The following is a 24965-nucleotide window of genomic DNA, read 5'->3' on the forward strand; positions in this document are numbered from 1 at the left end:
TAGCATCTCAGGATGACTAATGTGTATCTCTGGGGGCAGATGAATTCTGGAATCTTCTCTGAGAAAATGACTCCTTGAAGGAAAGCTCCAACATCCTGCCCAAAGACACGCAGAGCACAGCTCTGAGTCCAGATTTGTACCTATTTGGATAAATTTCTATAACTTTCTGGGCCTGAGTTTCTAGTGAGATGTTTCCTTCCTTTAATGTTATACAATACTAAGCCTGGTATGCAATAGGTGCCTAGTAAATGCCACTTCCTTTCCCTTCTTTGAAATATCCCTGTAAGGTGTTTCTGAAATGTGGGGCTGAAGTGGCTATAGATGCTAAAAGGCAGAGTGGAAATTTGCATGTTGGAGAAACGCTTTAATACAATCTCTCCCTTGGAATTTCCAACCCGAAGGAAGCATATCTCACCCGTGCCAGCCTGGCTAACCATTCCATTGACTGCTCTGTCTTTTAATTACTCCGGTCTCACCTCCCCATGATTCTGTCTTCTCTCGTTCTTAGCTCCTCGTTAGCACTTTTTTTTTTCCCTGCAAGGATACAGTTGCCTGATTGCTTCAATAAACATTTCTATTGTTCCCTTCACTGTTCTGAGAAGAGAAGCTTTGTTGTTGAGTTGTCAAAACTCCTTTCTATTCTCCCCAAAGCAGAGCAGCTCGGAGCCTTTCTCTTTCATGCCAAGCCAGGCAGCTTCCTCCCCAGGGAGGCTGCACCTCTCCTCCTGGGAGAGGGACCCAGTCTGACGGCTGCTCTCTGCCTTCTGATTAGGCAAGACTTTCTCCTGCTGCTGCTGCTGCTGCCACTCCAGCTGCTGCTGTGGCTGCTATTTCTGCACAGGCCTTGGGATGCTTTCAAGTAGCTCTGGACCATGCCAGTTGCTGCAGAGAGCATAGGTATGCACATTGCTCTGAGCAGGCATCGCGCCAGCTCTGAGTGATCCAGCCAAATACAGTTAACAGACAGGAACAGCAAACAGCTTTTAATGGGGGCACCTATGAAAGGCAATGATTTCTTTTTCTCTCCTTTTCTTATCCTTTTCTGCATACCTTCCAAGACGTGGACTAGAAAACCTGAACCAGCTGGCGATAGCTCGGAATTTTCCTGTGACCTCAAGAGGGCAAGCAGCAGCTGTAACCTCACCTTTGCCTCCAGATGGCATTGTTGCCACATCATCGTTTCCTGGTAAGCCGGTCCTTATCCCATTGTTAAAGGTGTGCCCATCTGCAGGCTGGAGTTGCCAATTGAGTCCGAGCAGATGCATTGCTGCAGGAGAGACAAAGTAATGAAAATATGAATAGATAATTCAGCAATGCAAATGTCAAGGGGGAGGGCCAGGTGCCTTTTTCCAAGTGATTGCCATTTAAGGAAGCTGCATTCAAAAATGGCTTGCCCCAGGCCGCAGGGATTAGCTAAATACAGAAAGCAGAGATCTGAGTAGTTAGGTCTCCCCTTCTGGTGCTGGTGCTCACAGTCTCGAGGGAGAGGATCCCTCATGGCCGGCTGACGAGGGAGGAGAAAACACAGCCTAGATCTTCCAAATGGTGCCACCAGGGAGGGGAAAATGGCCCTTTCCAATCACAGCAAAGAGTGCTGCTCTACCTTATCCATCCTTTCTACACTCGGGATGCAACTGCTTTTAGACTATTAGTCTAGGGGCATTGACAAGGACTGTTTTCCCCAAACTATACACTCACAAGTAAATCAGCTTCAAAGGAGGCTACCCAAATGGTCTGTTTGCTGGTTCCTGCTCTGAACTATCAGTGCAGCCAGCAGCATCTATAATGGTGTTGGCCCATTTGAAAGCCCACCTCCCTAAGTATTTCAAACTTTTAAAATATTTTTCCTTTCCACCCATCTTCATGATAAGTGGATACTTTTCAGCACATTGTAGAAAAAGCTTGGGGGGTTAATGATGGTGGAATGGGGTCCTTTTCAGAAAATATTACTATTCCTTCTCTCTCTATTGCTCTCACTTTAGCAGAATATGGAATGAAACAGAGCTCCGAAGTACCACCTGCTCTTTGCTAAGGCACTGAGCACATCCGCAGAAGTCTTGACTCCCATGGACACCCCAAGTTGTCAAACAGACTTCTGGTTTTCCTTGTCATCCTGGCTGTGCCAACTCCCCACCATGAGTTTAGCAAACGTAACCTACCCCTATCCCTGATGGTTCTTGGTGAGTTGTTTCTACTGAGTGGAATGAAAAGCAAACCCCAAACACTTCTGTATCCTTTCAAAGCCCTTATCTAAGACACGCTTCATTTGAAAATAAGTAAGGAATTTATTCCCCTGCATGTCTCTCATTCAAACTACGTCTCACATTTCAGCTGGACACAGGTTGACGCTGTTGATTCCCTCCTGTCACCGGGAGAGAAAGGGCTGTTGACAGGGAAAGGTTCGGAATCTGATGTGGGGATGGCAGCAACAGTTAACCGCAGGAAACACAATTAACAATGCTTAGGAAACTGTTCACACGGCAATTAATTCTGCATGCCTACCACCACTTAAAGTCAGACTGCATTCTATTAAGGCTAAAACCCTATCTTCAAATAATATGGCTCAGATTGACGGCCACAGATGAAGGTGGCAAGGTGTCCGTGTGTGTGTGTGTTTGTGTGTGTGTGTCTGCTTTTCACTTACACTCTTCTTCTTAGAACCATATTTTCTTTCTATACATTCTTCTGAAGTGCAAGGCTCACTGCTGCAACTTCTCAAGATGATAAATAGTAATAAGAGTAAGTGACACTTACTGTATACTTTCCATCAAGGTAACACCTAATTTTCTCCTGCAGTTTATCCGTTATATGTAGGTCACTTACTTGAAGAGACCAGATTCCATTGCCTCAAATAATGACATATTTTCACTGTACAGAGGTCAGGAAATGAGAACTAATCGTGGTGGCTTCAAGATAACGATAGCTTCTGATTTGTAATTACCAGGTGAAGGGAGCCAAGGAATTAGCTATTTTAAAATAATTTTTAAAATGATATTGTCGGGTTATTGAAGCTCTCCTTGGGCCAGCTGCAACTGCACTGGAGATGTGGTTCTTTCAAGGAGGGTCTTAAGACAGACACTGACAGGTAGTGCAGGGACCACTGGAGCCCAGACCTAACAAAGCTTTGATTTTCATCTATGGAAGGAGTGGTGGGTCCCATCAGGCAAAGACGACAACCTCCCTAACACCTCATCCCAAATGCTAGTCAAAACTGCTCTGCTCTTACAGCACTCTATCTTGCCATTCTAAGGTGCAGAATACATTGCAACTGTCAGCTTTGGGAGAAAAGCAAGCACACAATACCCTGATGTTACTAAACAGAAAGAGACATCCCTGCAACTGTGTTTTCTCTGCTTCCAAGGATGCCTCCCCTCCCTACCTTTTTCTTTGTTTTGGGTTCCATAGCATCTTTTTATTTTTATTTTTTAAAGGTATCCTGAAAATAAGAAAACTGCAGATGAGGTGGAAAGGGTTAGGGTCAGAGGACACCAGTAACTTCTCAGACAACCCCCAGGAGTGAGAAGAAGAATAAGAAAGTGAGAGCGAGGTGGGAGAAGGGGAAAAGCCAAATCTGCTGAGCTTGAGAACTGTCCTCCCAGAAGCAGCAAAGCAACAAAAATGAAACTCAAGTTTGGACATATTTTCTGTTGTTGAATTGAACATTAAGTAAATAAGTGAGAATTATATCGGTGTATAACCACCTTCTCTTGTTTTTTTGGGAGTGTCTGAAATAGGTTTTTGTTGGCTTTTTTTTTTCTTTGATCAGCCATTCCTTCTCCCTCTTAAGTGTGAAAACCAGACGCTCTCTCTGGCCTGTGGGGAGGGACTAATGTGTCCTTAGGATAAAGACCCCAGGGAGCTGTGAAGTAAATGAGTTTCCTGACTAATGAGAGCCCTATTTCTTATTCTGCTACTGATTTGCTCTATGGCTTGGGCTGAGAAATCAGTCTCTCAATCAATCTCTCCCTTTACCTTTGACAAAGGTTTCCCTGTACAGGTAGAATAATGGCTCCTTAAGGGCCAGAGAGAGGTTACACATCTGCAACCCCCAAAAGATCTGACAGTGTCTTGAATATAAATGGCACCTCATCAATATTTATTGGAATAGATAATGATCCACGGGGGGCAGATTTGGGGGGTTGGATTGTAGGATGTTATATGCTTATAAATTAAAAAATACATCATCGGAGGCATAGAAGATGGGGTAGAACAGGGCTAGTAGCAATAGGGATTAGTTTGCAAAGGGAAGGATATTTTAATTATCAGCATATCAGCACCAATCATTGAACCTTTTCTGTAGCCAGGTACCATAGTAGACATTCTAAAGGCATTATCTGAAGACTCAGAGGTAGGTACTATTATCATCATCCCCATTTTGCAGATGCAGAAACTATTGACTGTGAAGACTGATAACAGGGGGATTTCAGAATCAGAAGGCAATTACTGTGGGAGGTGGCTATCTGCTTCATATTTCATATTTTATAGTGATCTGGTTACAGATTCTATGGGCAATGGAGTCTCAGCAAATCTCATCTTCGTTTCAAAACTCATAAAACTCACTGGGGTTGGTGAATGACCACACCCCTTCCCGAGAGGGGTTAGATTTCTTCATCCTGTTGAATTCAGCACATACTTTGTCACACAGTCATTCTGGGTCTTCAGTGAAGACGATGTAGGCTACAGCTATGGCTGACCAGTGATAGAATACAGCATGAGTAAAGATGTGAACTGTTACTGTTATAAGCTACTGAGAGTTTGGGGTTGTTTGTTAGAGCAGCATGTCTGAGACTACCTTGACTGATACACTCACTTACAAGTAAACTAGGAAATGACATATTTATACAGCAAATCTCTTCATTCCTTTAGGTTGTATTGGGTTAGGAGGCTTTCTGGAACTCAGCCAGGGAGAATTACACATACTTTGGGCCACTAAATTTGCTTCTATGAACAACAACAAAAAACAGCACTGTAAACATGATGTCATAATACCTCCAATTTTAGTTTACTCTCAGAGCCAGACTTAGAAATCGGAGCTGGATGAGGTGGCTCCCACCTATAATCCCAGCACTTTGGGAGATTGAGGCAAGAGGATCGCTTGAGGTCATATGTTCAAGACCAGCCTGTGCAACATAGGAAAGCCCTATCTCTACAAAAAATTTAATTCATTAAAAACTATAAAGCTGAGAAACCTCAGAGTACTCAGAGTTATTGCTGCTTCCTCTCAAGATTTCACATAAATGCTGGACTCCTCAAGAGATCCTGGATGCACGGGGGGTGGGGGGCTCCCTCTCCTGCCCCACCTTGAATGCTCTAACAGTTCATCCCAAGAGGCTTGGTCCAGATCCTCTGAGGGTCAAAAGTGAAATGAGTTTGGGAGGTCCTCTCCCTAACGTTTCTCCCCCTCACTGACAGCCAAAATGTACAATTCATCATGATCTGACAGGCTCCGCTTCAGAGAGACCCTCGGGCTCCATGGGACACCAAGGATGGGATGGGGAAGGACTCCAAGTGGAAACTCGTGGAATCCAGGTGGCAGCTGGAAGCCAGCCACTTAAAACACAATAGGCAGCCAAACTCTGAGAGTATCCCTCTGGCCAATTGGAGAAAACTTTCGTGGCGTTCTGAAAGGGAACCAAGACAGGATGTCGGGACCACACACAGATCCCCGATATCAGTAGAAATAATAAACAGACCTACCTGGAGTGAGGGTGTGTTTTTTTAAATTGAAGTTGCTTTGTTTTTGTGCCAGGTGGGCTCCAAAGGCAATACTCCGAGGGAGTGACGCCAGAGAAAGGGAGTGGGGTTGGTTTCGAGTAACTGAGGATCCTGCTGCAACCACAGGACAGGGAGATTATAGGCCCAGAAAAGTGGCAGCTTGGAATGGGGGTTGTCTGAAATAGTAATTAGGGAATGTGTGGGCCCTGCTGGGTGCCACTTAGAACCTTCTGTGTTCATTGGCTGGCAGAGGATCAACCTGACAAGGGAGTCAATCAATATGTCAGCAATACTTCCCAGAGAGCTGCTCAGACCCTGCTTGTCAAAGAGGGCAAACATGGAGACCACGGATGCTCTGTGTTTGCTGAGCAGGCCCCCAGGAGCAGGAGTGTCTTTAAAGATCAGCCTTGTCGATACATAACCCGAGGAGGAGATTGGGCTTTCCCTTTGAAAGTGGAAGACTTCAGGCCAAGTGGAGCTTAGGGATCAGGAGGAGAAAGCCATGCCTGCTGGGTCTTGGGGCTTAGCATGCCATCAGATTCACAAGGGCCTTAGAGAGGATGGCAGAGCTCATTCGGAGACCAGGGAGGATGACAGAAAGGGTCAGGGCTGGGTCTCCCTGCCTCTGCACCAGCCAATTAAGTCAACAATGGCGGGGCTCCTGGGGGAAATGTACTGATTCTGAAAGTGCCCCTGCTGGGAAGAGAGAATCACAGTTGAATAATCAGGGCTAACATGCACAACTGCTTACCCTGAACTTGCACAGGCAACCTGCAAAGGCCCTTTGCAATCAGCAGTGAAAATTAACACATGCGAATAGGTCTACTCAATGGTGATAGTGACAATTAATGTCCATTTTGACCACGTGGGGGGTATTGGGCTCACGACTTGCCTGCAGCATGTATTCATAAGTTACCATTCAGCATGTGTTTACCAAGCACCCACTGGGTGTCAGGTGTGTCCTAGGCACCAGGAGTAAAGGAGTTAACAAGACAAAATCCTTGCCATCATGAAATCTACATTCTAGAGGCAAGTGTAGAAACTAAAGAAGTGAAAAGCCGGGTTTAGGGTTCAGGGGCACTCGGGGGTTGGGGATGAATTGAAAATTTCTTCTTTTTTTTCTTTAATGTAGTCTGGTCAAGGACAGCGGTTCTGATAGGTAATATTTGAGCAAAGACGTAACGGAATCGAGAAAGCAGTTTATGCTGACGTCTGGGGAAGACCACTCCAAAGGGGAGTGGAGTTGGTGGGAAGGGGTGTGGTGGGTGAAGGGACAGACAGAGTGAAGGAGTAGCTGTCTTTGGGGAGCTTTGCCTTTTGTTTGGAAGAGAAGCCATGACACTAGGGGATTTTGAAAAGGATGAAAGCTCATCTTCCCCCCTCCATTTTCACTCTATCAGATGGTAACAGAATCTACATTTTATAGTTAAAAAAAAATGACACTTAGAGAGTGACTTGCCCAAGACCACTCAGCCAGTAAGTGGGACATCTGGGATTTAGACCCAGACACATGTAACCTCAGAGTCAGAGCTCTGAACTCCCAAGATGGCCTCCTAGAGATTCCATTCAGAGTTCCTACTCGAGGACATCGGCCCTCGGAGGCTTCCAAGTGAACCACTACTTAGTCAAGACCGAACAGGACAGGCAGGCTACAGAATCACTTACTAAATATTGTCAAGGCTCACTAATGAATGCACACTTCCCTTTATACGCAGCCGTTAGCCGCGATGAATATGTCCTTGGTTGGCAACTAGATTGCTATTGAACTTGAACCACCATTGTCCACATAAAATAAATCTGCCTGGCAACTGCAGTTGCCAGTGTGCCAGTCAGCAATAGGTTTGGTGACGTTTCCTTGTCAGTTTGCTTGTCATCCTTTGGGGGTGCCGTTGAGTACAGTGCTTTTTCCTCAAAGAGGAGGGGGCCCACTGCGATGTATCAATGATATTATTTTTAGGAATGCCATCAGTGCCAAAATCACCTTCGGCCTGAAAGCAGAGACGCAAATAAAACCATGCAGGATCACATTTTTGGAAATGCCTTCAGTCTTAAAAGGAGTTTAACAATTTAAATCTTAAAGGGTTACCAAAAATCCTTTTCTAACCGCCTTGGTGAAGTGATTTCTCTTATTTCTCCAAGACAGTGTTGCAGTACACTGAGTGGAATGAATTTTCAAAGCACCGCATGGAAGCTACACCCAGAAATCCCTTTAACAGTAATGGGATTTGTGCACCTCTCTCCTGAGAATGTTCTGAAAACTTACTAGCCTCCGTCCAACTTCCAGCTTGCAGCTCCAAATGGTTGCAAAGCTTATGGTTCAGGAATTACTGAGAAGAGGAAGGATGAGAGGTAGATACAATCCCAGAATCATGGCAGGACCACTAAAATGAGAGGGGGCATTGGAGAGACACACCTGCATTGACCTCTCTACAGGAATTCAAATCTTCCCGCCCCAGTCCTAAAACTGTCCTCAGCAAGGATTTTGTCTGCTGCCTTCCTATTTCTAGTCCCTTTACAAAAGTAGCAAGGCTTTCTGTCTCCTCCTTTGTGTCTGCGGTGAGAACAAGGTGATAGCTGTGTGAGGCAGCTCTGAGACCAGGGAGCAGTGTGTTCTTGAGACAAGAAGAATCCACTGGGAAAGACCAGAGCATTAATCTATTCTCATGACAGGCTCGGGATGGTACAGTGCTTGGGAGGTGGTATGAGATTAATCAATTGCTGTTTGCAGAAAACAAACGGGCCTCCTTGCAGCTTCAGGATGCGTGGGCTCCCCGTGACTGGTGGTGTCCCTCCCCTTGTCTCCTAGAATCTGCTGCGGCAGGTGCACTGTAGGTGGCTGCTGTTGACATCGTGAGTGTGTGGCGTCTGGTGTGCCGAGGTGACCTCTAACCACACCCCCTACCTCTCAGCATCACTGGGTAGATCAATACACAAGACAGACACATGTGCCCACAGCCACTTTCTTTTCCTTGCGCAGGGTGGCCAGGAACGTACCTGACTGCCGATGCTAGTCAGGCATCCTATTGTCCACTAGGTCAGCTCAGCCTCATGCAGATAAACACATGCCTGGAGCCCTTAGCCGCACAGGGTGTCATTTCCCACCCCAGACCACCCCATTCCTGCTGCAATTTTTCCTGGGTAAGAAATAAAAGCCTTTCTTTCTCCAAGAAAGGACCCATGTGATCAAAATACCTTTAGAGAATGATAATATCGGTAGGTTTTATTCAACCAAATAAATCACGGTCTGGGATTTTAAAAGCTTTTCTGATAACGAAACACATCCCCACAATCCACACATCTACACCTAAATGGATCTTTCTCCCCCTCGAGCTTGTCATTCACTGTTGACAACCCAAACAATATTTGTCTTTCCTCAAAGAACAGCAACCAGCAGCCCCTTTAAAGAGGGGCAGATCCGCGAGACCACCGACTACAAAGCAAAGAAGACGCAGGCTGCACGCGGCACGCGGCCACCGGAATCCTAGGAAGCAGACATTATGAATGTTTTAGAGGATAAGATGTCATATCGATCGGTAGATGTGCAATGCGTGCTGGAACAAAGAGAAAGAACTCTCTCATGAAAAATAGCCTTCTGCAAGGAGGAGTGGCAAAGGGGTCAGAGTGTGCCAATTAGGGCACCCGAGATACTCTATTCTTAGGGCACACTTCTCCCCTCAGTAGTAGCGAGCAAGGGAGGAGAGGGTTGGGATTCATTTTCCTTCCCATGTCCCCAGCAGCCCTCAACAAACTGCTCCCGCAGAGCCCTCTGATCTGAACTCTGGAGTCCATAGCCAGGCAGCCTAAAACTGGGCGGACAGGCCAGGAGGGGCCTGAGGAACCAGGTATAAAGGTGGAAGGACCTTCCTATTCTGAATCTTTGGGATATACATGCCAGGTTCATGTCAATCAGGGTTCATATTGACATATGAACCTTGCACCTTGCACCTTCTCCACCCTATAAGGTCAGTTTGATTATACCTCTCCCCATAGAGATATAATTCTAAGAATTATGTCGGGTCCAGACTTTTGCTGTATAGATAGATGGTGACCTTGAGCCTTACTTAAGTAAAATGATTTGCCTAGGGTCACAACAGCTAATGGCTAACTGAGACAGGATTTGAACCTTGATTTTGTTTTTGTTTTTATTTTTTATTTTTATTTTTTTGAGACAGAGTCTTGCTCTGTCACCAGGCTGGAGAGCAGTGACACGATCTTGGCTCACCACAACTTCCGCTTCTTGGGTTCAAGCGATTCTCCTGCCTAAGCCTCCCGGGTAGCAGGGACTACAAGTGCCTGCCACCAAGCCTGGCTAATTTTGTGTTTTTAGTACAGACAGGGTTTCACCATGTTGACTAGGATGGTCTTGACCTCTTGACCTCGTCATCTGCCTGCCTTGGCTTCCCAAAGTGCTGGGATTACAAGTGTGAGCCACTGCACCTGGCCATGAACCTTGATCTTTTGACTCTCAGGTGCTCTCTCTACCATCCTCTTCCATCTCCTTAAAGAAAGAGAGAATTCTGGTGCCTATGTGCAATGCAATGCCTTATTAAAGGTGGACTTCAGAGAAGCCTCCTCCTCTTACCCATTTAATATTTTTATTACTCCTCTTAGCAAGGTAGGGCATGAACAAAACAACCTATTCATAAAATTAGTCAACAAAAAAAGACCATTATGGTCCTTTCTGATCCTACATTCGTTAAATTGAGTTTCTATGACAAATTTCTTCTCCTGCAGAAGTTCATTCACAGCTAGAATCTAAAATCACCATTTTTCTATTTCTACCTGGTCTGACACCATCGTGGTCGATACAGACATGCTCCCTCCTGCATGCGAACTTGGTACTTTTCCAGGAGTGAGAAATGAGTTGAAGAAGTAAGGATGTTGAGCAAATCCTGTATGTAATTCTCATTCCAATTTGGTCATTTGTTCAGCAAAGCCAAATTAGGCACATGGGGAGGCTGCCAGAGTCCTTTTCAATTTTTAATTTTTGACATGGTTAGCTCAAGATTCTTTTAAACTCAGAAATAAAAAAAAAGCCCTGTATTAGCAAATTGGATTTGATCTTTCTTGCAAATGGTTTTCAGTTAAGTGGATTTCATATAGCTAACCTGAAACATTTAAAACTTGATTCTGATGGAAAGAAACAGCACATTAAAAAATATTAGTTCTGTCTCCCAGGGCCTGACTAGGTAGTAGGGAATGAAAACTCAGGCAATGGGGCAGTCCTCCTCAGCCTCTGGTATGCTTAATGCCAATACGGTCAACTTCTTATGAGAAAAGAGCTAATCTGAAGTGGGGTGGGGGAGGATAATTTCTTTTTGGAATGTAAGCTATCTACACCTATAAAAAAGAACTACATTTTCATCTGCAATTAGATAAATGACAGTATTAGACTTATTTAGAATTTGTGACAATTTACTTGAGCCATATATATATATATGTCTGTATGTATATATATATATATATATATATATATATATATATATATATATATACACATATATATATATATATTTTTTTTAGGTGGAGTTTTGTTCTTGTTGCCCAGGCTGAAATGCAATAACTTGATCTCGGCTCACCACAACCTCTGCCTCCTGGGTTCAAGAGATTATCTTGCCTCAGCCTCCTGAGTAGCTGGGATTATGAGTGCCCATCACCATGCCTGGCTAATTTTTGTATTTTTAGTAGAGACGGGGTTTCACCATGTTGGCCAGGCTGGTCTCAAACTCCTGACCTCAGGTGATCTGTCCACCTTGGCCTCCCAAAGTGCTGGGATTATAGGTGTCAGCCACCACGCCCAGCCTAAGAGAGCTAATTTTAAGGGTTTTAAGTGACACTCAAGTCACACACATTTCTTTGGTGCTGAAGGCACATGATTCTGTCAATCGGCAGTAGCACGGCAGACTGCTATAGCGTTTCTGGCTTATACAAGGCATTGCAATGACAGCAGAATGACATTTGACATGGTCATAATATGCCCCTTCCTCCTCCTTATGGCTATGCTCCCATGCCGGATCCTAACTCTACAGAAGTCCCCAAGCCAGGCCTAACCTAATACTTTTCCAGGTAGGGGCTGGTGTCTCCCTTCACACCGTCCTGGGAGAGATCTCCCTAACCTGCATGCTCAGAGCTAAAGAAACAAGCACGTTTGGAAAGTTCCCCAATTTGTTTTTATTGCTTAGCTCTTTTAGGCTAAACTTTTTCCATGCATTTTCTACTAGTCTTATTTGATTCATTTAAGCTTTACAAGACACTCCTGAGGCAGGTACTTTTTTTTAATCTTAATTTTACAGATGAAAAGACCAAGTCTTGTTGCAGTTCTATAACATACCCAAGGTCTAGGGTTGCCAGGTTTTAATTTATAAGTTTGCTAAATCTGGCAGCTCTAGCAAGGTCCTATAGTTAGGACGAAACTTCAGAAGCACTTCTCTTCTTCTGCAGACCTAGAAACAGCTTTTGAATCAGTGCCCTCAGATCCTCTACGATTTGCTCTAGATCCGTCAGAAAGAATTGTCCAAGGTAACCCAAATTGGGTCTCTCTTCTGAAGTGTCCACATCTTCTGGAGGAGTTCTCTACTGTGAATGTCATTTGCATTCTGCTCTAACCAGCACTGTCCAATAGAAATAAAACACAAGCCACTTATGTCTTTTTTGTTTGTTTGTTTGAGACAGATCCTCTCTCTCTGTTGCCCAGGCTGGATTGCAGCAGCGTGATCTCAGTCCACTGCTACTTCCGCTTCCCAGGTTCAAGTGATTCTCATGCGTCAGCCTCCCGAGTAGCTCTGGGATTACAGGCATGCACTCCCATGCCCACCCAATTTTTGCATTTTTAGTAGAGACAGGGTTTTGCTATGTTGGCCAGGTTGGTCTCAAACTCCTGGCCTCAGGTGATCTGCCTGCGTTGGCATCCCAAAGTGCTGGGATTATAGGCATGAGCCACTGCATCTGGCCCTCTTATGAAATGTAAAATTTTCCAGTAACCACATTAAATAAGTAAAAATAAATTTAATACTATGTCTTTTGCTCAATATATCCAAAATATTATCAATATGAAGTCAATATAAAAATCTTTAATGAGACAGTAAAAAGATCTTTTTTTGCACTAAGTCTTCAAAATCTGGTTTGTATTTTATGCTTACAACACATCTCAATTCAGATGCTGAATTTTCAACAGTTAAAGTGAATATCATCTTGCCAAAACAATAAAAATGTGCTGAACAAAAATATTTTATATCATTTCAGTTTTTAAATGTAAATTAATTCAGTTCTTCAATTGTATTGAACACACTTCACAGAGCAGATCCTAGACCACTGTGGCTGACAGGATTCATCTAGGCTGATCTCCTCACCCACGCCCCCTGGATATTATTAGATTATTTATTTTCTCTGAGATAGGGTCTCCCTCTGTCACCCAGGTTGGAGTGCAGTGGTGCAAGCATAGCTCACTGCAGCTCTCTGCTGCCTTGGCTCCAGCCATCGTCCCACCTTAGCCTCCCAAGTAGCTGGGACTACAGGCATGTATCACCATTCCCGGTCATTTAACTTTCTTTTTCTTTTCTAGTAGAGATGGGGTCTCACTATGTTGCCTAGGCTCGTCTCAAACTCCTGAGCTCAAGTGATTCTCCCATCACAGCCTCACAAAGTCCCTGATTACAAGTATGAACCACCATGCTTGGCCTTCCCTGGATTTATAATCATACCACTTACAGAGTTTATGGCTTTACATGGTAATTACTTATTTATTGATCATCCTATTCCCCCTCCAATTTTTTTTTTTTTTTTTTTTTTTTTTTTTTTTTTTTTGAGACAGAGTCTCACTTTTTCACCCAGGCTGGAGTGCAGTGGTGCCATCTTGGCTCACTGCAACCTCCGCCTCCTGGGTTCAAGAGATTCATTCTCCTGCCTCAACCTCCCAAGTAGCTGGGATTACAGGCACATGTCACAACTCTTGGTTACTTTTTGTAGTTTTAGTAGAGATGGGGTTTCAGCATGTTGGTCAGGCTTGTCTCGAACTCTTGACCGCAAGTGATACGCCCACCTCAGCCTCCCAGAGTGCTGAGATTACAGGTGTGATTATAGCCACCAGGCCTGGCCTCCCCCACCAAATTTTGAGACATGAACACCTTGAAAGGTGAGAGTGTGTCTTCCTTCCCCTCTTTCGAATGTATCTCCTCAGCCAGCATAAGCTTTAGAACATGGTAGTGTTTAAGAGATATTTATTTGAATGAAGGAATGGCTTGAAAACTTCTGTTTAAAAAACTACAATTAGTTGAGGTCTGGGAGTATGCCAGGCTAATAATAATAATGATAATGGTCATAAACAGTATCTACTGAATTCTTACTACCTGCTCCTAAGACATTTTTCATTTGATCATAAAAAAAAAAATCACCTTTGAGGTAGCAAGTATTCTCACTTTACACATAAGAAATCTGAGACTTAGAGAGATTAAATAACTTTCCCAGAGTCACCTAGCTACTAAGAGCCAGAGCCAGGAATATATAGATGTATCTTAACCACACTTCTGGTGCTTCCCTAACCATAGTTACATTAAAATCTAAGCTTCACTTAGACTGTTATTTCTTAACTGCATTTAGAAATCAATCTCCTTTTTTTTTTTTTTACAAAGTCCTTCATTTTTATTGCAGCACAGCGTTCTACAGTATGCAAGTGTCACAATGTATCCATTTCATCGTTGATAGCAATTTTGACTGTTTTCACCACCATCCACCTGCAATGTTGCCCTGAACGTTCTTGAACACGTGGCATGGGGCACTGTTTGCAGCACGGTCCACACACAGTGCTGCTCTAAACGTCCTTGCACACATGGCATGGGGCACATATACAAACATGTGGGATGTGTTTACACTGGTGCCTGTCCAAGCCAACCTCTGGAGGGCACGTGTGCTAAAGGGAAGTGGACGTCATAGAAAGCAGGTGACTCAAACACTTCAAGATACAGGACAGAATTATGTTTCTTCAATTATGAAACCAGAAAGCAAGTATAAAACAGTTATTTAAATTTGAGAAAAATTGGTAGTAAAGTGAACTCATGGCTCTGTATGGTTTGTAGGGGTCCCTCAGGGTGAGCATTGAATATGTCACTGGAAAAACAGGAAGACATTGGATTGGAGGGGATGGCCCAAACCTTAGATTTCTTCATATGTGGCAGGTCCACTGTATTATCTGCATGATTTCCAAAGGTTTCTAAATTATAAAACTCAGTTTAGATAAAGATTTGTGATACTGTATGTCAAAGTGTGCATGAGTGTATACACATGTGTAAAAGTCACACATTAACAATAATGTATGGGGGTTTTACTGCTACATGTTCAACTAAATGTTAAAATTCCAAGCTTGGCTGGGTGCAGTGGCTCATGTCTGTAATCTCAGCACTTTGGGAGGCCAAGGCAGGCAGATCTCAAGGTTAAGAGATTGAAACCATCCTGGTAAACATGTCAATCTCCTTTTTAACACTTGTGTTTGGTTTTGTTTGACTTGTGAACAAAGACTTACAGACAGGTACAAAAAAATCATCTTTTGCAACCCATGAGTTTTTATATATACAAGAAGGAATATTATGAAAAAGAGAAAGAAAAAAGCACAATCTATTTTTTAAAAACTTTAATCAATTTAGCCTCATCCCAAAGTAGTATCTGTGACATAAAAAGCTTAATGTGCTAAGGTTTTTGTGATATATGGAAATACACATAACTATCGTGATACAGAAGTACGTACACACCCTACACATAGCCATAGAGTGGTATGACTCCCATATCTGGGGAAATACTACTCTCTGCTCGGTCACACCTAACCTTTAACATTGGTCTTTCTGTTCCTAAAACCCACCATTGTTTCTGTGTCTTCCCCTTCCTCTCACATGGTGGTCTAGGAAGGAAAAACACCAGCAGCTGAGGAAAGGCTGGAAGGGCGGCTCTCCCTTGCCTGTCTTTTCTCATTATGTCTAGCTGTAAAAAAGGCAAGACAAGCAAACCATGAGACCTAATTCCTCACTGCCTCTGCATTGAGGGTTTTTCTTTGCTTCTTTAGAGCCAGAGGACAAAACTGCCTCAGGGTGGCTGCACCTATGGGATCGGTCCTTCTTGCTTCGAGCTTTCCTGCCTTGAGCTAAGGGAATACTAAGAGGGTCTCAAATCTGTTCAAGTCTAAGAGCCCTTAACCTCCTCCCCTGCCCTACCTGCCTTTCTCCCAGCCCTGGATGGGCTCCATAGCCCAGACTACCCCAGATGTTTCCTGGGCATGCCAGTTTCTACTTCATTCAATAAATTCACCAGCAACCACTGAGCCCCCTACTATACCCTAGATACAGCAAACCCTCAACACAATTTTCAATAAGAATCATAGCTAACACTAATATAGTGCTTACTGTGTGCCATGCACTGTTAGAATAAGCACTTTAAACACTTAGACATGAAATTGCCCTTTTTGGAGATTAAATTTGGTAGAATTTCAGCAGTTTCACATGGTTCAACTTAATGTATTAATCACCTAACACACTAGCTCTAGAGGCAGATACTTTTATCATACTCATTTGATAGCTGAAGAAGCTATGGGAGAGAGAGATTAAGTATCTTGTCCAAGATTATTCTGCCACTAGTGGCAGAGCAGGGCTTTGAACTTGCAGACTCTGCTTTAGACCACTTGACTACAGTGTTTTCTGTCTCTTACAGTGAAAGTGCCAGAACAAAGAGAGCCTACTTCTCTCCAAAGCCAGACTCTACATTTCAGGTGCATTGTGGGTGAACTAGACTTTTGTAGGAACAATAGAATATGATGATTAGAGTAGCTTTGGAAGCAGCAGACCTGGCTTCAGAGCCAAGTCCCAGCCCTAGTTTTAGTAGCTGTGAGGCTCTGGGGAAGCTTTCTTTTCTTTCTTTCTTTCTTTGCCTCCCTCGTTCCCTCCCTCTCTCCCTTCCTCACTTGCTCCCTTCCTCCCTCTCTCCCTATTTCTTTTTCTTCCTTTTTTCTTCCCTCCCTCTCTCCCCCCTCCATCCCTCTGTCTCTTTGTCTTTCCTTCCAGACCCTCAGGTTCCTCATCTGCAAAAGGGGAATCATAAAACTTCCTACCTCCCAGTGGGGGTTGCCACATTCAGTGAAATAAAGCATGCAAAACATTTATCTCAGTGCTTGACATACGGTTAAGAACTCGACAAAGAGCAATTATTGTGTGGACTGTCCAGAAGGAATATGGTCTGTCTGGAGAAAAATCTCTGAAATTCCAAACAACTAGATTACAAGCAAATAGCCCATTTCTAAATTTGAGATGGCTTGCCTTTTGAATTAAAATAACAGAAATTAGAAAATATAAGAAAATACTTAGTGATCACCTTCTCCAGGCTCATTTTACAAAAGAGGTTATGGAGACCAGGAAAGATTAAACAGGTGTCCCCAAACTTTTTACACAGGGGGCCAGTTCACTGTCCCTCAGACCGTTGGAGGGCCGCCACATACTGTGCTCCTCTCACTGACCACCAATGAAAGAGGTACCCCTTCCCGAAGTGCGGCGGGGGGCCGTATAAATGGCCTCAGGGGGCCGCATGCAGCCCGCGGGCCGTAGTTTGGGGATGCCTGGATTAAAACCTTGGCAGAGAGAACATTCATCTCCATTGAAAAGCACAGATCCCCGATCCCATTCACTTCCACCTTACTGCAGATTCTTGAAGCTGCACTTTTGCAGTGAAGCTTGACGGAGAACTCCAGATCTCCAGATCTGCTGACCTGGTACCTCATGCACATGTGAAATCCGTGGTGACAGTAAGGAGTGGTCGGGGGCGCAGTTGGGGTGGAAAAGGAGGGTGAGCAGGAAAATTCTAAATGATTTCCGTCAACCTTCTCTAAAGTTACCACAAATAGAGTTTCAGTACACACAGTGTCTTTCCTATGCAAGTGGAGTTTTAAGACAAGTCCTCAACCTCCCCTTTTCCACCCAGACTGGTACCATTAATCCCTTCTTATGTACGTATTCTGGAGATGCCACTGTGCAAAAGTCACATTAGATGGCAATAGTATTTTCTTCTTTTAATCTGATATCTGAAAATTCAGGGTGTTTACACGATTAGCCTTGATACTGCAACAGGGTAACACCTTGTGTAGCTTGGTAGAGCTCCATTAACAAGCATTCCTAACGTTTGATCCTGTGCCTGATGTTGTGCTAGGCACTTTAGAATTATGGGGTACCATGATTCTGAAGATGCTAGTCCTGCCCTCAAAAAAGCTCACTGTCTAGGCCAATGGTTTTGGGCTGTGGTTCCCAGACCAGCAGAGTCAGCATCCCCTGAGAACTTATTAGAAATGCAGATTATTGGCCCCACTCCAGACCTACAAATCAGAAATTCAGGGGTGGGGTCCAGGCATTTGTGTGTTAATGAGCCTTCCAGGTGATTCGGATGAACGCTCAAGTTTGAGAACCACAGGTATTGCACAAGGCCTGGCTGACAGCAATTAATGAAAGAGAACATGAAGGGAAGGAACAAGCTTCTCTTGTCTATTTCCATGACGGTGGAGGAGGTGAGAGAGCCCAGACACCTCCCTCCAGGTCTAGGCACTAGGTCTCTGCCCATACAGGTAGCACGTCAGAAGCAGCTGGGAAGATGCAATATGGAAAAGAGATGTTCAAGCCAGGGTGGAAAGTTGAAAAAAAAGAAAAAAGCCAGAACCAGACTTGGGCCAAAGTGACATGGTGAAACAGGGACATTCTTTCTCAGCATGCCTCCTCTCCACCCAGTACCTGCTCTGTGTCCACTCTGCCTGCTCCGGGTGACCCATGATCAGAGAAACTCAGGGCCTCCCTCCAAGCTCAGCAGTGCCTCTTGTATGAATGCTTTTCCATCACATCAGAGGTTTCCAGGACTCATCCAACTCTCTCAGAACTCTGCTTTCCAAACTATCAGCCACATCAATGGACTTTAAAAAATCTGTTGGACCTTGATATTAATTATCAATTTGTCCACATTCTCCCCACGTATTCTATCATTAATGGAGGTGCAGTTATAGGGAGGACCAACGATTTAAGCCAAACATATAAACTCTACAGGTGGAAATTCTAGGCATGGTGCGAGTTAAGGATGAGAGATATTTTTAGACAGAAGATATTTTAGACAGTGACTTGAAGTCGCATGACAGGAAGGCTCCCTTCTCGATGTTCTGGTCAGTCCTGACTGTGAAGGTGCTGACCTGAGGCAGGTGCATGGTGGGGGAGCTCTGCTCTGTTTGATAGACCAATTGCCATCCCCTCCCCACATCAGGCACAGGGCTGCCAAAGCTGGAAGACCCACCAAGGATATGCTGTGGCTGGGGCATCTGATTGAAAACATATGCCTATAAGCATTCCTAGGGCATATTCATCTTTCTTTAGTCCATCATGCCAAACTTGGGAGTTTGGGCTGAGTAGCTGTGTCTAGCACAGGATCCTTAGGGATCAGCTTGAACTACCTTAAGCAGAAAGAAGAATTTGTTTTGAAGGCTATGAAGGCAGCTTGTGAAAGTGGAAGAATAGTTGACCAATGCTTTTTGCTATGGTTTGAATGTTTATCACTTGCCAAAATTCATATGTTGAAATCCTTACCAACGTGATGGTATTAGGTAGTGAAGCCCTTAGGAAGTGATTAGGTCATGAGTGGGACTGGTGACCTTATAGAACAGCTAGCTAGTCTCTCCCACCATGTGAGGACATAGCTGGAAGGTGCCATCTAGGAACCAGGAAGCGAACCCTCACTGAATGTGCAGGCGCCTTGATCTTGGACTTCTTAGCCTCCAGAACCAAGAAATAAGTTGCTGTTCTTTAAAAGCTAGTCAGCCTCTGACATTTTATTACAGCAGCCCGATGAAACTAAGAGAGGGTTTATCCCTGGGGGAAGGACCATGGACAAAGATGGAAACATTCCCATGCCCTTGGGTTACCAGGAGAAAGAAGAGCTCCACTTTTCCAGTGTCACTTTTAGACACCCAACGTAAGGACTCTAATTGGCTCAGCTGAGATCACAACCTCCCTCCTCCCCCACCTTTTTTTGGGGGGACAGTTACTATGGTGAGGAAGGTAAGATAATACTATTGACCCTGTTCGATTCAGGGACCCAAAAAGGGTGTTGGATATAGACAAAGCCACCAGGAAAACTTGCCAAACTTAGCAAATAAGAACACAGGAAGCCAGTTACAATTGAATTTCCCACACAATATTTGGGACATACTTATATTAGAAGCATTTTTATTATTATTCTGAAACTCAGATTTAACTGGGCATCCTACATCTGGCAACCTGTCACCAAGGGAACTGGCGTGAGCCACGCAGACCCCTCTTCATCTGGTGTCTACCTCACCTTGTTCAAAGCTTGAAGAGATAGAGTTCTTTGTGGAGAAAAGCACTGCCCATGCCTAGAATTGTCCCTGAGTACCTTCTCCATGTTGCACTGGGATGGGTCTCTGCCTAGATGAGATTCCGTATCAAGCCTCTACACTTTCCACAAAGTGTCAAAACTGCCTGGCTGTCTGTGTGTAAAGCATATGGACTCCTCTTTTTATCAACCACAGTGATTCCAGGGTGGGACCTGAGGATTTATCAGGAACTTCAGCTAGGATCAAATTGTGATTCCACTCTTGCCAAAGCTCCTTAGAGATGTTTGATATTGACAGAGGTGGCAGAAGGCTGACTGGCTGGTCCAACCTGTCTCTCAGGCTGAGTGCTAGTGCCCTCCTTCTAAGGTCTGCTCCTCTCTAGAATGGGCAGAATATTTGGAATCCAAAGATCTCTGCAAGCATCATTTGTGCCAGTGGTGTTGATTCCTGTAAATGTTCACTAAGCTTGCTCTGCAGTCAGGACACAGCCATTTTTTTCTCTTCTTTCTGGAAGGAAGTTTATTACACAAAGCAACAAATGGATGTCTTCATACTACCACATAAATCTGCTGTAGTACCTATGTGCTATATGTCTTAGACAGCAGAAACAAACAGCTGCTACTGGAACATTCCACACAGAGGAAAACAATAAAGCTAGAAACGAAAGCAAAACAGTAAGCAAAACATATATAGAGATTTATTCTGTTAGACTCTTTAACACAAGATAGAGCCAAGCAAAGCTGAGTTCCATTATATTTCCTAAAGTAGGGAAACCAGACAGTTCGACTCGATTTTTCTTTAGACAACACCTTTCATTCTGGCCACGAGGAGTGATGTTTTCAGCACCAAGCATCCAAAAAGAACCCTGAGCACGCACATGGCCTAGAACACGGCACCAGAAAGCCAGAGGCTAAAGCACGGAGCTCAAATTTGGGATATGCAAAAGGCAGTCCAGGGTCAAAGTCCATTCCAGGCAAGATTTGGAGCTAAGCGCTTTTTTCTTTGTGCACGCCAGTCGGGTAACAGAAGCTCTAATGCCTGAAGAATCCTGTGTGAATTACCTGATAGTGTTAGCAAAACAAAAACCAATTCTAGGGGCTTCTTTCTGGGCAGTATGTCTGGATATAAGAAGGAGGCTGTATTTCCTCTTCGGGGGAAGCCCTGTGCACTTAGAACAGGCTCTGTAATGAAGTGTCAATGATCTTAGAGTTGATGTTCAGAGTCCTTGCCCCAGCGCCCTGTGCTCAGTATCCCAGTTGGGAGCCAAGTCTCATTGGGTGAGGGTCCCTTGGCTCTCCACAGTGTGGGAAGGGTGCTTCTGTGTCATTTCATGTGCACACACGTATGTGTATGTGTGTATGTGTGTGTGTGTGTGTCTGTAGCTAATTTCCTGACAGGTGCACATGCAAACGCCTAGTCCATGTGGAGGGATTATCATTTTAATAAGTGGCTTTAGCTAATTAGTTTATTTTTGCTGACATGGTCCCATTCCTCTTAATTTGATATTCTTATTTCATGTAGAAATCAGGAGGCTGACTAACCCTGGAATGGTTGTGAAGTGATTAGTTTTCCTTGCTTCTATCTGTGTATGCTGGTATATATTCTGGAAAGGAAGAATCCAGGTCTGTTTGGTTCACTATGATATAAGTAGAACCTGTCACAGTAAAAATCTATTTTATTTAGTGCTTACCTGGGGTCAAGCATGTGCTAAGCGCTATTCAAGAACTAACTTGTTTAGTTTTTATAACCTTCGCTATGAGATACGTGCTATTATTGTATCCATTTTAGAGGGAGAAAATTGAGTCATAGGGAGGTTAAGTAACACACCTAGGCTCATGTTGCTGGTAACTAGAAAAGCTGGGATGTGATCCCAGCAGCCTGTATTCTAGAGCCTGTTCTCTTACCTTGGGCCGGAAAACATTTGTTGTACAAATTAATGACTATATGGATAATTTACCACGTATGATTTAAGTGTTTCTGATGACAAATCTATGGTTTCCATTCGTAGTTATCAGGCTCCAAATTCACATGGTAAGCCCTAAAAATACTATCTCTTTCAGGATTTCTCTCTGCTTCCATATGTCGGCTTCCCTTCTGCTGCTCATTCTAACCTCACCCTCCAGAGTGTGTGCTATTCCTACAATTCTATTAAGCTAATCCCCTTCATGAGAGGGCTAGTTGCTGATCCCCACGTCAGTGGATAAATGTTTAGATGGACACTGCTTCTGCCTGTTATTTGCACTGCGAGGAGGGTCGTCATCATTCACAGGATGGTGGTTCGAAACTCCTCAGGGAAGGACAGGCTTCTTGTGGCTAGAGCTGGTGCTCCTGTGAGACTGAGAAGAGTTCCTCCTGACATCATGCCTTGAGAAGAACAAAGAAACACAAGCACTCCCAGCTATGATCTTCCCCAGAGAGTTGAACAGGCCACTCTGAATTATTAACGGAAGTTGCGTTTTCCTTAGATCTTCATCACAGGTGCGCCCCCTTCATTGCCAGGGAGACGGGTGTTCTGCCCTCGGAACTCAGATAGGCCCTCTCTCTCTCACACAGAGAGATCAAATTCCAATCTCAGGACGCACTGGCCAATGAAGGCTTTATTGCTTGTCATTGCGGCACAGGTGGCAGTTGTTTTAGTTTAAACAACTTGTGGGTGGTCTCTTCATGTTCAAGAATCTGCCTCCATCTTTTCACATTCCATTTATACCAGCGCATCTGCAATGGCGGCATTTCTGGCAACCCCACAGGACAGCTACTCCTCTTATCTGATACCTGAACTACACAGTTGTGTTTGCTCTTTGGAACTCAAGCCCAGGTGGCACTCAAGAGGACATGGAAGAAAACTCTACCTGTATCCTACCCCATTTCCCAGTGTAGCCACATACATCCAATACTTAAAACTTCTTCTTGCTACTTGGATTTCAATTTTCAGACCCTGTTGGAGATACCAATGTTCTTGCTATCACACCATTTATTAATGTCTATTGTCAACAGAGAACAATTACCCAACACCAACACATATGAAGAAAAAAAAAAGGATTCTATTTTCCAAACCAATTTCCAAGAATTGCTACTACAGAGAAGTGTCAAATACTTTTCCACTTGAACCATTCTCGAAACTTTTAATGAATCTTTTCTTTTAAACAAATCGTGCCATTAGCATGGATGCTATGCAAATGAAATGCAGGGCCTGTATTTGTTTGGCTTCCTCGAAATTGTTTCAGAAACCTGATCACATCAAATATTTTTCAGTTTATGCAAAACAGAACCTCCCAATACATTTTTTTTTGAAGAGTATGTAGTTTTCCATTTGCATGTGAGTCCCAAGTGGGAAATTTACACTTTGAATGTAGGATTAACAAATTTCCATGTGTGTACTGCATTTTGAAACTTAAATCATAAAGAAGTTACTTTTGAATGCCAAGGGCCTCACGAATTTGAAATCAAATGACCTGATAAGCACCTGCATGCTGGAGTTTAGCACAGAAATGACACCAAGGAAAACGGTTCTCCTAGAGTGACATCATCTTTGCGTTTCATACACCATTCTTTCAAAACCCAATCTCAGGACATCTTGGAGAATTCAGGGACAAGAATACACTTTTTGCAGCTAAGGAATCGTTCAGAACCAAGGACTCACAAATCTGCATGTAAGACCCTTTCCAAACTGCTCTTTCGCAGCCTGGTGCCCGGGCCCTTGCAGTGGACTTTTCCTACCGTCAGGGAACAATGTTATGGCTTGAGAGAGCTACGCATGATCACACTTACTGTAGCATCAACTATTTTTTTCTTAATTGTCCTGAGATCCTAGAAAGGAAACAAGCGTCTGTGCTGACAGAGGAGCTCAGCGTGAACTCTCATTTTTCACATGGAGCTAATTAAAAACTGAAATTAGTTAAATATGGAAATGACACTTGCAAGCACTTTAGTAGAATTCTGGCAAAATCCCTCTGGAGTGCTGTGACATTACCTGCTGCTTCGAAACTCCCCAACTGAATTTCACAGTTAAAAGGCTGAGCAAAGGGAAAGTTATTATTGAGATTTTGGATTCAGAACATGTCTGTAAAACTCCAAATTAAATTTCATGGCTGGCCCTTGAGTGGCTGGCGATAGGTAACACAGGCCAATAGAGTGGGCCACGCACAATGTCCCTGCACGCAGGAGCTCCAATTACCCCTCTTTAGGTATGGTACTGTGGGTGGCATAAGTGCGACAATCGGAAGGTTAATGGATATATTTCTCCTGGAATCCGACTCAAGACAGTTCACACAGGCACAGATTCTAACAAAGAAAAGAGCCTGAATTCATGCATGGGGTATGACGAGACCAATTATTAAAACTGAGGTTGCTTAGGGGTAATAAGACATAGTTCTCGAATTTGGAGTCTATCTCTTTATGTTGGTCTATCTATTCATCTCTCTATCGATCTATAAATGTATATGTATTTATGTAAATGTATCTCTCTCTATATATATATGTATATGTATACATCTTATAGATACAGTTTTTATGTGTAATTGTGATACCCCATCGCAAAGCAGACAGATCAGACAGCTTGAGATTTAGAGGAAAGTGAGAATGGTCTTCTCTTAAAATCCCTAGCAGCAGCATCGCCTTTCTGCATAAACAGTGATGAAGAGGGAGCTCCCAGGGCAGGTGGTGAGAGAGCACCCTTGGGGATGTCATGTCCCGCCTTTCCAGGCAAACGCAGTAGTGTGTGCTCAAGGGCAAATTATGTTGTTTGCCTGCATCTGCATACAATTTAATTAAACTCACCTACGTGTCTGATGGCTCTGGATCTGTGGCAGAGTGTTTGGGAAGTCCAGCTGCTCTCCAAACAACTGGAGTGTTGTGATTTTATTGTTTTTCCAACACCCCATCCATTTGCCCTTGAGGCATT

At 43.9% G+C, this 24965-nt stretch overlaps 1 protein-coding gene and 1 pseudogene across 15 annotated transcripts in view; one reads left to right on the forward strand and one right to left on the reverse strand.

Annotated features, from left to right (window-relative positions):
- TENM2 (teneurin transmembrane protein 2) overlaps positions 1 to 24965 on the reverse strand; it is a 3817113-nt gene that overhangs the window by 203359 nt on the left and 3588789 nt on the right. For all 15 annotated transcript variants that reach the window (XM_074390353.1, XM_074390351.1, XM_074390352.1 and 12 more), the window contains one exon: positions 1145 to 1267. In XM_074390353.1, coding sequence (XP_074246454.1) covers positions 1145 to 1267 — 123 coding nt within the window. The remainder of the gene's footprint in view (positions 1 to 1144; positions 1268 to 24965) is intronic.
- On the forward strand, positions 15186 to 15293 carry LOC120360441 (small nucleolar RNA SNORA40; annotated as a pseudogene).

The sequence above is a fragment of the Saimiri boliviensis genome, chromosome 20 (assembly GCF_048565385.1).
Source record: "Saimiri boliviensis isolate mSaiBol1 chromosome 20, mSaiBol1.pri, whole genome shotgun sequence".
Lineage (NCBI taxonomy): Eukaryota > Metazoa > Chordata > Mammalia > Primates > Cebidae > Saimiri > Saimiri boliviensis.